The sequence below is a fragment of the Microcebus murinus genome, chromosome 19 (genome assembly GCF_040939455.1).
Source record: "Microcebus murinus isolate Inina chromosome 19, M.murinus_Inina_mat1.0, whole genome shotgun sequence".
Lineage (NCBI taxonomy): Eukaryota > Metazoa > Chordata > Mammalia > Primates > Cheirogaleidae > Microcebus > Microcebus murinus.
Window position 1 is genome coordinate 369,855 of NC_134122.1, and position 15,766 is coordinate 385,620.

General features: G+C 47.5%; 1 protein-coding gene across 4 annotated transcripts in view; it reads left to right on the top strand.

The window, feature by feature from the left end:
• RAB11FIP3 (RAB11 family interacting protein 3) overlaps nt 1-15,766 on the top strand; it is a 76,284-nt gene that overhangs the window by 12,702 nt on the left and 47,816 nt on the right. Inside the window, exon 1 of one of the 4 annotated variants that reach the window (XM_012737813.3) lies at nt 14,545-14,971. The exons of the other annotated variants lie outside the window; for them this stretch is intronic. Coding sequence (XP_012593267.1) covers nt 14,930-14,971 — 42 coding nt within the window. The 5' untranslated portion in view covers nt 14,545-14,929. Of the gene's footprint in view, nt 1-14,544; nt 14,972-15,766 lie in introns of those variants that run through there. 4 annotated transcript variants of the gene reach the window in all.

The window sequence follows — 15,766 nt, forward strand, 5'->3', positions numbered from 1 at the left end:
CTAGGAATCCCCTGTTCCCATTTCTATGGGTGGGAGCAGCATATTCATTGTATCTTTTCTTCCTAAATAGAGGCCTGCTCTGAAAACATTACATTTTCCTGATTGTGTCCTATATATTGTTATATTATTGCTATATTACATATTGCATGACCTGATAAACTGGTAGATAGTTTCAGAAAACAGAAAGTGCTAAGAATGTTTCCAGACCACAATAAGTTTCTGTGTTCTTTTATTTTCCTTTTTATTAAAGACTTTAGTAAATGGCTTTAAAAACTTGAGATAGGCTGGGCGCAGTGGCTCATGCCTGTAATCCTAGCACGCTGGGAGGCCGAGGCGGGCGGATCACTCAACTTCAGAAGTTTGAAACCAGCCTGAGCAAGAGCAAGACCCCGTCTCTACTAAAAAATAGAAAGAAATTAATTGGCCAACTAAAAAAATATATAGAAAAAATTAGCTGGGCATGATGGCACATGCCCGTAGTCCCAGCTACCTGGGAGGCTGAGGCAGGAGGATCGCTTAAGCCCAGGAGTTTGAGGTTGCTGTGAGCTAGGCTGACGCCACAGCACTCTAGCCCTGGCAACACAGTGAGACTCTGTCTCAAAAAAACAAACAAAAAAACTTGAGATAGCGTGTTGGGGATGGAACTGCTTTTTCACCCACTTCCCCCACTTCTTGGTGACTAGAGTACCTGGGCGTGTTCTGTTAGGCCTGGCCAGCTAGCATCTTTTTTTTTTTTTTTTTTTTTTTGAGACAGAGTCTCACTTTGTTGCCCAGGCTAGAGTGAGTGCCGTGGCGTCAGCCTAGCTCACAGCAACCTCAAACTCTTGGACTCAAGCGATCCTCCTGCCTCAGCCTCCCAAGTAGCTGGGACGACAGGCATACGCCACCATGCCCGGCTAATTTTTTCTATATATATTAGTTGGCCAATTAATTTCATTCTATTTATAGTAGAGACGGGGTCTCCCTCTTGCTCAGGCTGGTTTTGAACTCCTGACCTTGAGCAATCCTCCCGCCTCAGCCTCCCAGAGTGCTAGGATTACAGGCATGAGCCACCACGCCTAAAGAATCTTCTTTTTGCTGAAAGAGCGCCCCCTACCCTTGCTGCCAGCATCCTGCCTGGTATCTCTTGGTCAGGGGTTCATCTTTCTCACAAAGATGTTCAGAAGACACAGAGTCTTTTATCCCTGATGGGCAGTGTGTTTACTCCTGACTGTGCTGTGTGATGAATCCGGGAATTTTAGTTCTGGAGACGGGCTACACCGTGAGGGCCAGGCATCCTCATTACCCCTGGTGGTGCACCTGGAGCTGTGAGGTGAGGTAGGGAGCAAGGTGGTGAGAGCAGGTGCTGCCTGTGTGGGCACCTCTGGCTGCATCTGCTGCCATCCTGCTCAGCAGCCTCCCTCCAGGGTCCAGAACATGGGAAGGTCATCGTAGTCCGTTCTTTCTCAGCCTCACTTCCGGCTGCTCAGCAACCTGATGTTCCTGATCACTAAGTCGTATTTGTTCATTATTAAAACAACAGATGCCACAGAAATGCACAGTGTGGGACCCATTGATGAGGTGGTGTGTTCCCACTGGGTGCGTTCACCCTCTCCATGTCCCCTCCAGTAAGTTGCTGCTGATGCATTTAAAGGTCCACATGCAGCACTCTGGGAGGCCGAGGCGGGTGGATTGCTCGAGGTCAGGAGTTCCAAACCAGCCTGAGCAAGAGCGAGACCCCGTCTCTACTATAAATAGAAAGACATTAATTGGCCAACTAATATATATAGAAAAAATTAGCCGGGCATGGTGGTGCATGCCTGTAGTCCCAGCTACTCAGGAGGCTGAGGCAGCAGGATCACTTGAGCCCAGGAGTTTGAGGTTGCTGTGAGCTAAGCTGATGCCACAGCACTCACTCTAGCCTGGGCAACAAAGTGAGACTCTGTCTCTGAAAAAAAAAAAAAAAGATAAATTACTTCAGAAGGAGCTGAAGGTTGGCCACACTGACGTGTGAGGCTCTGCCCCCAGCTGATTACCCACGCTCTGCTCCTCCTCCTGCCTGGCTTGGCCACCATGCCACTGTTCGGGTGCTTCCGTGGGTTTTTGCTGCTGGAGCAGCGGTCCCAAGGGTCAAGCAGGGAGAATTGCTTTTCTTCTCCATCACGGTGCTTTCTTCAGATGTAGTGGCACAGAGGTGTGCAGAAGGCATTTTGTGTCTGCCTTTGGGTTTCACAGGTAGCACTGTGAATGACCCTCCGTGGGCAGGAGCCCATGTTTCACCCTGCTGCTTTCTCAGGTGGGTTTTGAACAAAAGAGAGAGCAGGTCTGTCTTTTTTTTTTTTTTTTTGAGACAGAGTCTCGCTTTGTTGCCCAGGCTAGAGTGAGTGCCATGGCATCAGCCTAGCTCACAGCAACCTCAAACTCCTGGGCTCAAGCAATCCTACTGCCTCAGCTTCTCGAGTAGCTGGGACTACAGGCATGTGCCACCATGCCTGGCTCATTTTTTCTATATATATTAGTTGGCCAATTAATTTTTCTATTTATAGTAGAGACGGGGTCTCGCTCTTGCTCAGGCTGGTTTGGAACTCCTGACCTCTAGCAATCCACCCGCCTCGGCCTCTCAGAGTGCTAGGATTACAGGCGTGAGCCACCCGCGCCCTGCCACAGGTCTTTCTTTATGGGTGTGATTCTCCTGAGAATAGGGAGAGATTCCATTCTAGAGAGGTTACTCTACAAGTGTTTGCTCCTCTCTTCACCATCCTCCACCACCACTCTTTTCACCCCTTCCTTTTTCCCTACTTGTTTACAAAGTTCTGTTTTATTCCAGCATTGGGTGGGTTGGCTTCACTGAAATCCAAGAAAAACAAGGCTGAGTTTTTTTTTGCTGCTGGAAATGAAAAGCCCTTTTTCTTTTGATTATATTTCAGTTTGGTTATGAAAAGCCTTTTTATAAGTAAGTCCATCCCTATCAGCATGGTTTACTTTGGCTGGTGAGGAGAGACGGAGCCATGATGTCACTGGACACTTCCTCTTTGTAATTTGATTTTTAAGAACTCTCTTCAAGCCGGGCGCGGTGGCTCATGCCTGTAATCCTAGCTCTCTGGGAGGCCGAGGCGGCCGGATTGCTCAAGGTCAGGAGTTCAAAACCAGCCTGAGCAAGAGCGAGACTCCGTCTCTACTATAAATAGAAAGAAACTAATTGGCCAACTGATATATATATAAAAAATTAGCCGGGCATGGTGGCGCATGCCTGTAGTCCCAACTACTCAGGAGGCTGAGGCAGAAGGATCGCTCGAGCCCAGGAGTTTGAGGTTGCTGTGAGCTAGGCTGAAGCCACGGCACTCAATCTAGCCTGCACAACAAAGCGAGACTCTGTCTCAAAAAAGAAAAAAAAGAACTCTCTTCAAGGAGCCTGCCTTGTGATGCATCCCACAATAAATACTAGTCAGTGAGGCTTAATCAGCACTTAGGATCAGCACTTGGCTTTCTTGTTGACTGAGGAATATACAGTAGGAGGAATCTTGGCATTTGTAATTTGTGAATCAAGAACCTGATGTTGGCCAGGCAAGGTCTCTCACGCCTGTAATCCCAGCCACCTGGGAGGCTGAGGCCGGAGGATCGCTTGAGGCCAGGAGTTGGAGACCAGCTTGAGCAAGAGCGAGACCCCATCTCTACTAAAAATAGAAAAATTAGCCAGCGTGGTGGCTAACGCCTGAAATCTAAGCTACCTGGGAGGCTGAGATGAGAGAACTGCTTGAGCCCAGGAGTTTGAGGCTACAATGAGCTATGTTGATGCCACTGTGCTCCAGCCAGGGCAACAGAGTGAGACCCTGTCTGAAGAAAGAATAAAAAATATCACATGGGCCTCTTTGTAACCCATATCTGAAGTTGGTTGTCCAAGTGAAGCAGGACACTGGCAGCACTTGAGGCAGGGCGGAGGAGTTGGTTTTATTTTAAACTTTACAGAGAGGCTTTTCTTAGTAGTCCCTTTGGAGGGACTTAAAGAGTGACCCCTGGCAGGCCATCTTCCATGTGCCCCTTGGTACTGCCTGCAGATTAGTGGGCAGTAGGGCTGGGGAGTCCTGTGTGCCGGGAGCCAGCCACTCAGTCCTGTCCTTTGTGGCAGGCTCATGTGGCATCTGCTGCTACTGATGGACTAGAGTCCAGACATGTCACACAGAGGTATCTCGGTGAGGATATTTTTGAGACGCACTTGAGTGACGACTTACTACAGAGTGCCTTTTATTCATGCATCTCAAAGCTTTGCTTTTTTTTTTTACCCGAATGATTTTTTTTTTTTTTTTTTTGAGACACAGTCTCACTCTGTTGCCCAGGCTAGATTGCCGTGGCGTCAGCAACCTCAAACTCCTGGGCTTAAGCGATCCTCCTGCCTCAGCCTCCCAAGTTGCTGAGGTTGCAGGTGTGAGCCACCGCTCCTGGCCCTGCATGATCTTAAGTTGGGATCTGTTACCAAAAAAGAGGGAAGAGACGCTGGACATGAAAGTCCACTCCGGGCAGCCACATACGTCAGCAGAAGCAGGTGCTCTTCCAGGGCATGGTCTGTGTTGGCCGTGTGCAGCCCATCTCAGACCATGCACAGCTTTTGGTTCGCTGAGCACATGTTTGCTGAGCATGGTGGAGAGCCAGGCACAAGTCTCTTTTTGTTCATCTCATTCAGCAATGAGCAGGATGGACCAAAATCCCAGTTTTTTCCTAAATGTTTTAGATAAATGGTACTTATAATGTGCCAGAGTAAAATAGATGTACTCTAAACGACTTAAAGGTCGTTTCATATAACAAATCCCTTTACCCTTGAATTTTATTATCAGAAACATTCTTCTAGTAAAAAGAAACTCCACCTGAAGATCACCCTCAGGAGAAAGTACACACATTTGTGACATCGAGTGGAAGTTAACATGACTGGTGTCCATCAAAGGCTAAACCTAAATCCTGTACTTATCTAACTGCAGAATTCGTCAGGAGAATCATACTCAGAACTATTGTCTGATTACCGTGAGTATCAGAGCACATCTGTGGCCAACAGAAAAGGGGTGAGAACAGCCGGGCACGGTGGCTCATGCCTGTAATCCTAGCACTCTGGGAAGCCGAGGCGGGAGGATTGCTCAAAGTCAGGAGTTTGAAACCAGCCTGAGCAAGAGCGAGACCCTGTCTCTACTGTAAATAGAAAGAAATTAATTGGCCAACTAAAAATATATATAGAAAAAATTAGCCTGGCATGGTGGTGCATGCCTGCAGTCTCAGCTACTTGGGAGGCTGAGGCAGGAGGATCGCTTGAGCCCAGGAGTTTGAGGTTGCTGTGAGCTAGGCTGACGCCACGGCACTCTAGCCCAGGCAACAGAGTGAGACTCTGACTCAAAAAAAAAAAAAGAAAAGGAGTGAGAATAAAGGTTTAAAATCAGCATACAGAGAATAAGCTTAGTTTGCTCAAAAATAGAGTGAATTGATTTAAAACAATAGGATAGAAATTGTATCTCAATAAAACTGTTGTTTTTAAAAAAAGTAGGGTTGATCTGGTAGGCTGTGATGGCTCCCAAAGATAGCCACGCCCCACCCATCCACTCAGACTGGGACACATGCCGAGTCCTCCTTGTGCTGTGCTCTGGCCCCTGATCTTCTCTGACCTTGTGTCCTGCCACCCACTCCCCGCTTGCTCTGCACCCGGCACACCTCGGGCACACTTCCTCCGCAGGCCCTTTGCACTGGCCGTTCCTCTGTCTGGGGCACTCTGTCCCCTACTTCCTCCACTCAGGGCCTCGCGAGGCTGCCATCAGGGCGTCGCCACGCTGTGTTCTTCTCTGGGGCTTGGGTTCTCCATGAGGCTCGTTCAGGTGCTTGGCAGAATTCGGTTCCTTGCGGTGTGGTGCTGAGGTCCCTGTTGTCTTGTTCGTTGTTGGCTGGGAACAGCTCTCAGGCCCTACAGGCTGTGCTTGGGTTTGGCCACATGGCCCTCTTGTGTACAGCGGCCTGCTGCTGCGTGGAGGCCAGCAGGCTCTGCGTGGCCTCACACAGTGACCATCCCATCATTCTCGCAGGCCTGGCCTACACTCAAGGGAGGGCATCTCGGAGATCTTAGGATTCTGCCTGCCACATCAGGCCAATCCCGGTCACTGCCCAGGCCACCTGCAGGCACGCTCACTTGTCGACCAGCCCACTGTGCAGACCAAGCTGCAGTGAACTTTTTAGTGCCCATTTTTAGGTACAAAGGGACAGTCAGGGACCTCAGATATCTGAGGAAAACCTCCAACAAGGGAGACAGAGACCAAGGAAAAGAAAGAAGAAAAAGCAGAAGGCACTTGAAGGGAACAGAGTCTGCAGAGCAGAAGAAAACTTGGAAAATAAAACTTGATTTAGGCCGGGCGCGGTGGCTCACGCCTGTAATCCTAGCTCTTGGGAGTCCGAGGCGGGTGGATTGCTCAAGGTCAGGAGTTCAAAACCAGCCTGGGCAAGAGCAAGACCCCGTCTCTACTATAAATAGAAAGAAATTAATTGGCCAACTGATATATATATAAAAAATTAGCCGGGCATGGTGGCGCATGCCTGTAGTCCCAGCTACTCGGGAGGCTGAGGCAGAAGGATCGCTCGAGCCCAGGAGTTTGAGGTTGTTGTGAGCTAGGCTGACGCCACGGCACTCACTCTAGCCTGGACAACAAAGCGAGACTCTGTCTCAAAAAAAAAAAAAAAAAACCAAACTTGATTTATATTGTCAGAAGTGAAAGGAGACAAGATAGCATGTACAGAGAACTAGTAATAGAAAGGACCCTCATAAATTAAAAATCAAATAAAAGCACTCAGTTAAAGGATTAAAAGATGAAGTCAACAGCATATTCCAGAACATTCTTTAAAAGGCATAGAGGCTGGGCTGGGCCTGCGTCTGTAGTCCCAGCTATTCAGGAGGCTGATACAGGAGGATCCCTTGAGCCCAGGAGTTTGAGGCTGCAGTGAGCTATGAGGAAGCCACTGCACTCTACTGTAGCCTGGGCAGCATAGCAAGACCCTGTCTCAATTTAAAAAAAAGAAAAAGAAAAGATAAAAGTTTCAAAGGGACATTTACACATCCATGTTTTTTTTTTTTGTTTTTTTTTTTTTTTTTTGAGACAGAGTCTCGCTTTGTTATCCAGGCTAGAGTGAGTGCCGTGGCGTCAGCCTAGCTCACAGCAACCTCAGTCTCCTGGGCTCGAGTGATCCTTCTGCCTCAGCCTCCCGAGTAGCTGGGACTACAGGCATGCGCCACCATGCCCGGCTAATTTTTTATATATATATCAGTTGGCCAATTAATTTCTTTCTATTTATAGTAGAGACGGGGTCTCGCTCTTGCTCAGGCTGGTTTTGAACTCCTGACCTTGAGCAATCCGGCCGCCTCGGCCTCCCAAGAGCTAGGATTACAGGCGTGAGCCACAGCGCCCGGCCCTACACATCCATGTTTATAGCATCCTTAGGAAGCTACCAGAGGAGGCTACGCTAAAATGAGTTAACCAGGAAAGGAAAACGGGACTGGCAGCACAGCGGGAGGTGGTGACAGGAACCACAGACTCTGTGGGACCCAGGGCGGCCTGTCTGTCCGGAGGGGGGCACCTGAAATATTCAATTGTATGGAAATGGTCTTGAGAGGTCTTTACAATAGGTGTTTACAAAATTAAGGCAGTGAAAAGGCAAGAGAATTTCTAAGTATGGGGGGAAAAATCTAAGAAAGTGTTACAGTGTGATAAGGTTCAGTGGTGGAAACTGTGTAGGCAAGGAAAGAAGCACTACAGAAAGACCTGGCCAGCCCCGGGGGTCAGGAGAGCACTGGTCCACTTCACTGTGGGAGGCCAAAATGAAGCATGTATATCTGAGAAGCCAAGACCAGCACTGGGGCATGGGGCAGGCAGATGACACAGGAGGCAGGACCAGAGGCGGCACTAAAAGAGCAGGAGGTGGGTGAGGAAACCTAGGAGCCGTGCGGCAACTTTTGAACTCCGCACCTGTATCTGATAACTGTCTAGTTTATTTTTCTTCCTCTTCTGCTTACTCTCAGGGGTCTAGGTTTGAGCCAGGATTTGCAGGGTGTCTCCGTCGGGGCTGATGGGGGCCTTGCTCTGGTGGGGTGAGTGAGGCCTCTGCTCCTCTGTTGTGTGCAGAGGAGACTGAGGGTGCAGAGGTGCCGAGCGTCTCCAGGTCAGAGGGCCCGTGAGCCGTGGGGTCCCCTAGCACTCCAGGGAAGAGCCAGGAAGGAGAGCTTTTTATTAGCCCCTTGGAGAACCCAGCCCTGGGGGTGGCCACAGACCAAGAGTGACCCTTGCTAGGGGCCACTCAGTTTCCTCTCCCAGGGCACAGCAGTTTCTCCATGATAACACCCTGAACTGAAGGGCTGAGCCCCCAGGCTCTGTGTCCTGCAGGGCCACACGCTTTCCTCTGATTGGCACAGTTACTTAAGAGTTAGGTGTGTGTATTCTTTGATTGGTTTTATAAATTCTGTTTCTTTTCCTCAGCGTGTTTGTTTAAAGCTTGATTCTATACACTTGACTGTTTTTCCAAGTATTCTCATGTGCATTTTAGGAGTTTACCATCTTAAAAATAACATGGAGACAGTTATGAATACATAATACTAAAAACCATTGGATTATACCCTTTAAGTTGGTGATTTTATGGTGTGTGAGTTATATTTCAATGAAGCTGCTAACAGAAGTAACCTGGGGAGTTGGCCTGCTGTGTCCCCCGAAGCAGCTGGAGTTCCCTCCCCCTTCCCCCACCTGTGCCCCACCCTCCCACACCCGGAGACCCTCACAGAGTGTGGAGCCTGAGCTTACTGGTGAGCAGCCATCTGCCAAAGTCCTGGTGACCACGGGAAGATTTCAGGGAGAGCAGGTCCGAGCTGGATAAGACCTGCATCCCTGTCCCAGGGCCTGTCAAGAAGAGGGGACCAGTCACTGTGATTAGAAGACTTAGAGATGGGCGCTGAGCAAGCTGCTTCTCACTGGTGGACACACAGCTGGGGATGTTTTAACATCTATGTTTTTTTTTTTTTTGAGACAGTCTCGCTTTCTTGCCCAGGCTAGAGTGAGTGCTGTGACGTCAGCCTAGCTCACAGCAACCTCAAACTCCTGGGTTCAAGCAATCCTGCTGCCTCAGCCTCCCGAGTAGCTGGGACTACAGGCATGTACCACCATGCCCAGCTAATTTTTTCTATATATATTAGTTGGCCAATTAATTTCTTTCTATTTATAGTATAGACGGGGTCTCGCTCTTGCTCAGGCTGGTTTGGAACTACTTGACCTCCAGCAATCCACCCGCCTCTGCCTCCCAGAGTGCTAGGATTACAAGTGTGAGCCACTGCGCCTGGCCTCAACATCTATTTTTGATGGATGAAAATGGATTCCTGAATGTGTTTTATGCCTCTCTGGTGACATGTGGAGTGACCTTTTCCATCTACAACCAGCACAATGCTTTTATTCTAGACGTTTCTAAACCCTCCCCCCAAACCAGGGAAAGCAAATCAGTTCATTACAGGTGATCAGCGCAGTTGTGTGACTTAGAAAGCTATTTTTGTACTTCAAACAAATCCTAGCTCTAAATGAGCACATTCAGTGTTGGAAAACTCTTATATTATTTAATCTACCTGTCTTACTTTTAAATTTAAGTTTAGCAGTAAACATACCTTGCCTTTTAAGTTGCCAAGAAAATAGACATTAGATTTACTTGAATGACTTCATTTTTGTACAGCAGGACCCTGTAATTTCAGTGTGCTTAAGGCATCAAGTGAGTGAGTCTTTGTTTTATGTTCACACAACCAGTTAATTTTAAAAACAATTTTTTTCCTCATCTAGAGCAATCTCTGAAACAGGATCTTTATTTTTTTGAGACAGAGTCTCGCTTTGTTGCCCAGTGAGTGCCGTAGTGTCAGCCTAGCTCACAGCAACCTCAGACTCCTGGGCTCAAGCAATCCTTCTGCCTCAGCCTCCCGAGTAGCTGGGACTACAGGCATGCACCACCATGCCCGGCTAATTTTTTCTATATATATTAGTTGGCCAATTAATTTCTTTCTATTTACAGTAGAGACAGGGTCTCGCTCTTGATCAGGCTGGTCTCAAACTCCTGACCTCGAGCAATCCACCCGCCTCGGCCTCCCAGAGTGCTAGGATTACAGGCGTGAGCCACCTCGCCCGGCCTGAAACAGGGTCTTTAAGCATAAATCGTCAAGCATAAACTCCCAAAAGTCACTTGCTGCAGTAGTTGGTGCTAAGCAGACTAAGAGGGGGTTAAAAAACTGTCTCTAGAACTCTGTCCAAGGTCCCTGAGCCCTGGAGTGACCCAGAACAGAAGCCAGCTTTCATGTGGCTGTAGGATTTGTGACATCAAGACTTTCTCTTTAGAGCTTGTAAGAATAAGTTTTCCTTTCGTTAATCAAAAATGAAAAACAAAGGGTAACCTTTCTTACTTGGTTTGTTCTCTGGGCAGTTGCACATATAAAATCACAGCTCAGAGGAATCTTGAATCATCTATCATTGTGTCTAGCTTTTAAAAGCCCTGAGAACAAAGTTGGGGCATTTTTTCATTCTTGTTTTTTTTCTGGTCTAAGAATTCAAACCAGCACCTGCTCTGGTGAGATGACAGCAGTGTGTGTCATGTCCTAGGAGAGGATCAGGTGTGGGAACTCAGAAGCATGAGCTCCCTTTGGCTTTGACTTAAATCTGGTTTAATTCAGGTTTTATATGAAATGTGTCACTAAAATATTTTCTTCAATAGTCTTACATTTGTAAGAATTTTTCAGTTATCTCTGTTAAAACAGACCAACCAGCAAGGCTCCCCCAGTTGAGTGTGTATCAGCTCTTTCCAAATATTAGTATCACAAATTAAGCTTCTTCAGAGTTCAACCCAGAATAAAGTATTTGTAGGTTCCTGCTGCTTGTGGGTTTTGAAACTATTATTTTCATAGGAATGTCACAGAACGATTGGAATTAGACTGTTACTTTAGACTGTACATGTATCAGGTCAAAACTTAATAACTCTGTTGCATGTGAAATACCTGTCTGCTAATGAAATTACTGTGAAGGAGGGAAGATATTACCACAAATGGACACTGCTTTGCTTCCACTGTCTGGTCGTCCCTGCTTATGCGTCTGTCCGCGTCACTAACTTCTGTGTTCTTATTTGTTTTTGAGACAGAGTCTCACTCTGTTGCTGGGCTAGAGTGCCGATGCGTCAGCCTAGCTCACAGCAACCTCAAACTCCTGGGCTCAAGCGTTTCTTCTGCCTCAGCCTTCTGAGTAGCTGGGACTACAGGCATGCGCCACCATGCCTGGCTAATATATATATATATACACACACACACATATATATATATATATATATATTAGTTGTCCAGCTGTTTTCTATTTTTAGTAGAGAACAGGCTCTTGCTCTTGCTCAGGCTGGTCTCGAACTCCTGAGCTCAAAGGATCCTCTGACCTTGGCCTCCCAGAGTTCTAGGGATTATAGGCGTGAGCCACCACGCCTGGCCTATTTATTTCTTTTTAAGACAGGGTCTCACTCTTGTTGCCCGGGCTAGAGTGCAGTGGCCTGATCACAGCTCACTAAAACTTCACACTCCTGGGCTGAAGTGATCGTCCCACCCCATCCTCCCCAGAGGCTGGGATGACAGGCTTGAGCCACCACACCCTGCTGATTTTTCTTTTTTTCTTTCTTTCTTTCTTTTTTTTGTAGAGATGGGGTCTAACTCTTGCTCAGGCTGGTCTGGAACTCCTGGCCTCAGTCAGTCCTGCCTTGACCTCGCAGAGTGCTGGGATTACGGGCATGAGTCGCCGCATCAGTAACTTCTAATGTGTATATCCTACTGCATTATACGAATGTTTAACTATTGTACTTAGATTTTTTTTTTTTTTTTTTTTTTTGAGACAGAGTCTCGCTTGTTGCCCAGGCTAGAGTGAGTGCCGTGGCGTCAGCCTAGCTCACAGCAACCTCAAACTCCTGGGCTCAAGCAATCCTGCTGCCTCAGCCTCCCGAGTAGCTGGGACTACAGGCATGCGCCACCATGCCCGGCTAATTTTATATATATATTAGTTGGCCAATTAATTTCTTTCTATTTATAGTAGAGACGGGGTCTCGCTCTTGCTCAGGCTGGTTTCAAACTCCTGACCTCGAACAATCCGCCCGCCTCAGCCTCCCAGAGTGCTAGGATTACAGGTGTGAGCCACCGCGCCCGGCTGTACTTAGATTTTGTTAGAGTCATTATATGTGACCTTCTTATCATTACTGTGGATTACAGAAATTCCTGTAAAAAATGCCACTGTATAAAGAAGACTGACACAGTGCCGAAAGGTTTGACTCATCCCCTACTGCCCCCAAACCGTGGAAAATCAGTATCAGTTTTCATTTTTTTTAATTTAATGCTTAACACGTGAGGTTTCTGTAGCCTGTCCCCCTCCTGTCAACTCCCTCGGGTGGGGGCAAGGGGTGTGTGGGCAGGAGTGCTGGGGGCAGACTCAGTTGAACCTGAGGATCTGAGTTCCCACCTCCAGCGGGGCTTCTTGAAGTTGGAGTGGTTTGTGGAAAAGAAGGAAACTGAAATAAATGTCACATCCAGTTCTCTTTCCTGTTGCCTGAGTCGAATAAAAGATTTTTATGCCACATCAGAGAAGTTATTTTTCTCTGTGGGATTGAGTTTTTATTCTGCAGAAAAGCTACTAACAACAACGAATGACATGAGGTGAGTGGAGGCCTCAGAGTAACCACCAGGAGATGTGTGACTGTCAAAAGGACTTAGATTGACACAGCCAAGCTTTTCCCAAACAATTTCAAGTCAGTTAAAATGTCCTCTCAACCCCAAACTTGTTTTGCAAGAATCTGACACGAAAGTTTCCACCATTTTTGTAATCTAATAGGGAAATACAGACAGGATGCAAGTATGCACTTCTACACTCTTGTTTTTTGTTTTGCTTTGTGTGTCTTTCCCTCCTTTTATGGTTCACTGAGGTATATAATTCTGTGGTTTAAAAAAATCTTACTGTTCTGGGAATTTTCAAGCATGTATAAAAAGTAGACACAATAAGTCCCAGACATAGTATAATTTTATTCATAAATGTAAATAATGCAGTATGTATTTCTAAAAGATAAGGATTCTTTTTCTTAAGAAAACCATTATCACATTTAAAAATAATTAAAATAGGCTGGAGTGGTGGCTCACGCCTGTAATCCTAGCACTCTGGGAGGCCGAGGCGGGGCGGATTGCTCAAGGTCAGGAGTTTGAAACCAGGCTGGGCCTGGTGGCTCACACCTGTAATCCTAGCTCTCTGGGAGGCCGAGGCGGGGCGGATTGCTCAAGGTCAGGAGTTCTAAACCAGCCTGAGCAAGAGTGAGACCCAGTCACTACTATAAATAGAAAGAAATTAATTGGCCAACTAATATATATAGAAAAAATTAGCCGGGCATGGTGGCGCATGCCTGTAGTCCCAGCTACCTGGGAGGCTGAGGCAGGAGGATTGCTTGAGCCCAGGAGATTGAGGTTGCTGTGAGCTAGGCTGACGCCACGGCACTCACTCTAGCAATTCTTTAATACCATCAACTATCTTGCCAGCACCATCCTAAGTTAATAAGTCCTAGCATTTGCTCTGTTTGCCGTGGTTCTTTTAAAGAAATAACACATTAGATGCAGGTGTAGCCTTTTGTGTACCCTTTCTCTTCACCTTGTCTTTCCTTCCCCTGGTCCTGCAGAAGTAACTGAAAGCTCCAAGCATGTTTCGGTAGAAAAATAGAACACAGATACCCTTCCTTGTCTCCTGTTTATAAATTGTGAAAGTGGTTTGAAATTTAGTCTTTTCTAATTTTATCAAGACAATTTGGTTTTTGCTATTCTCTGAAATCTAATTCAGGAGATTGCAAATGGTGTCTTGAGTGTTGGTGCTGGGGTTGTGAGCTCGTCCCTCTGGGTGTGATCGCCGGGGTGCAGGGCTGGTCAGCTCAGCATGTCTAGGGTGGCCTCTTGGGAGCAGCAGGGAAAACCCCTTGTGTGTGTTTAGCTCCTTCGTAGGTACTTAGAAAGGAGTGTGGACACAGGAGCTGGGCGAGTGTCATCAGTAATCAGGCTTTTGAGAGCAGCTTCTTTCCTGACCTCCGCTGCCCAGGGCTGATCTAGTGTGAAGGTTACTCACAGCTGGAGGGAGCTCCTGGGGACCATTTTGCTGGTTAGTACCATGGTTTCTGATAAGATAAGCTGAAGTGTGGTAGCAACAGGATGCAGAACAGGAGTAGGTTGTCCCCATGGGGGATGCTTTGCTGAGAGGTACGGTGGAACCCTAGTGCTGTGTCTCCACTGTGATTTCTTTGAGGAGTCTCTGGAGTGCTGGTTAACTGTGGCTAGAGAGCTTGTTCTGGTTCCTTTTCTTTCAGATTAGTGGGTTATGTTTCTGCATCTGTAGTAGAAATGACAGTTTTTTAGTGAATTTCTCATATTGGAATAATCCTGCCAGGAGCCAGCTCCACCCTCGGAGCTGGTTACAGAGTGGCGCACTCCCATGGCGCCTCTGTAGCTCACCGCGTCCACTTGCTGGCAAGGTGCCGGCCGGCTGCTCCGGTTGACGCCTCTCGGCTTGGTTTCCTGGCTCTAGTGGATTTTGCAGGGAAGGGCAACTGGTCTTATTTTTCAGTGTCACTTTTTTCCTGGAAGCCTCTGAATGGAGTACTTTGGGCTTGAAGAATTAGAACCATCCTCAGATCATCAGCTACATGGAACTTGATCTGTTCTCCAAATTATGAAGAAAATGTGGTTGAGATGGAGTTTTAAAAATGTATATTTTGACTCACCCTTCCTCATTCTAACATGGTAACATGAAAAGGCCTATTCATAGTTAATAATTTATTTAAAAAGTGTTTGGTTAATGTTTCAGAATGAACACCTTGGTACTTTGTGTTCAGTTAGTAGCTTGGGTACTGACATTTTTCGAAATCTTAAGGACAGATGGGCCAGTGTGGATTCCAGATGAGACGACTGACTCTTCAGGTACACAGCAAGATTCTCTCTAGACATTATGTGCTTTAGAAATGAAGGCTTTGTGAGATAAGAAGGGAGACATTTTATACAAACTCCAATTCAGTTGTTTCTAAGAAATCAGCTGATAAATGGACTTCCAAGCCCAGTGCCACGCTGAAACACAGGGCCCTCGGATCAAGGACGGTGGCTGCTGCCTCTCATCGTGGGGGCTGGAGAATCCCACGCTGGGGAGGCAGTCAGCTGGGGCCGTCCCTGTGAGTCTGACTTTGTGGTGTGTGTTGATGAATGGTGGTGAGGGGTTGAGCAGGGTGGTCTGGCCCTTTCTCTGCTATCCTCGGATCCGTGGGGTGTCAGCGCTCCCCGACTTCCTGCATCCTGGTAATGTGGCTTTGCTGACCACTCTCCTCCTTCAAGTCTTGAATCGGAGTGGCCGTGTTTTTGGCTTCTCTTTCTGCCTTGATGGCAGCCCCTGCTGGACTTCAGTGGTCATTCTGTGCACACGCACGGCTGCCCTGGGCTGTGTGGTGGCCCCTGCCACCCTGCCTCCCAAAGGTCAGCAGACGACAACTGTTGACGACTGGCCTTGAGGCCTTAGGGTGCTCTGCCTGCCCTGCCTCACTGTGCATGTCCCTGTCAGGGAGGCAGCCTCACTTCTTGCTCTTCTGCCTCCCAGCTGTCTGTCCCCTGCACATCTTGGCAGTTGTGCCTCTGAAACCCCCTCCTTTGCTTCCAGTGCAGGCCCTCGGATCTGAATCTTCCTGTCCTTAGCCTACCTGAGCTGAGGCCCTCTAGATGTGGCCCTGA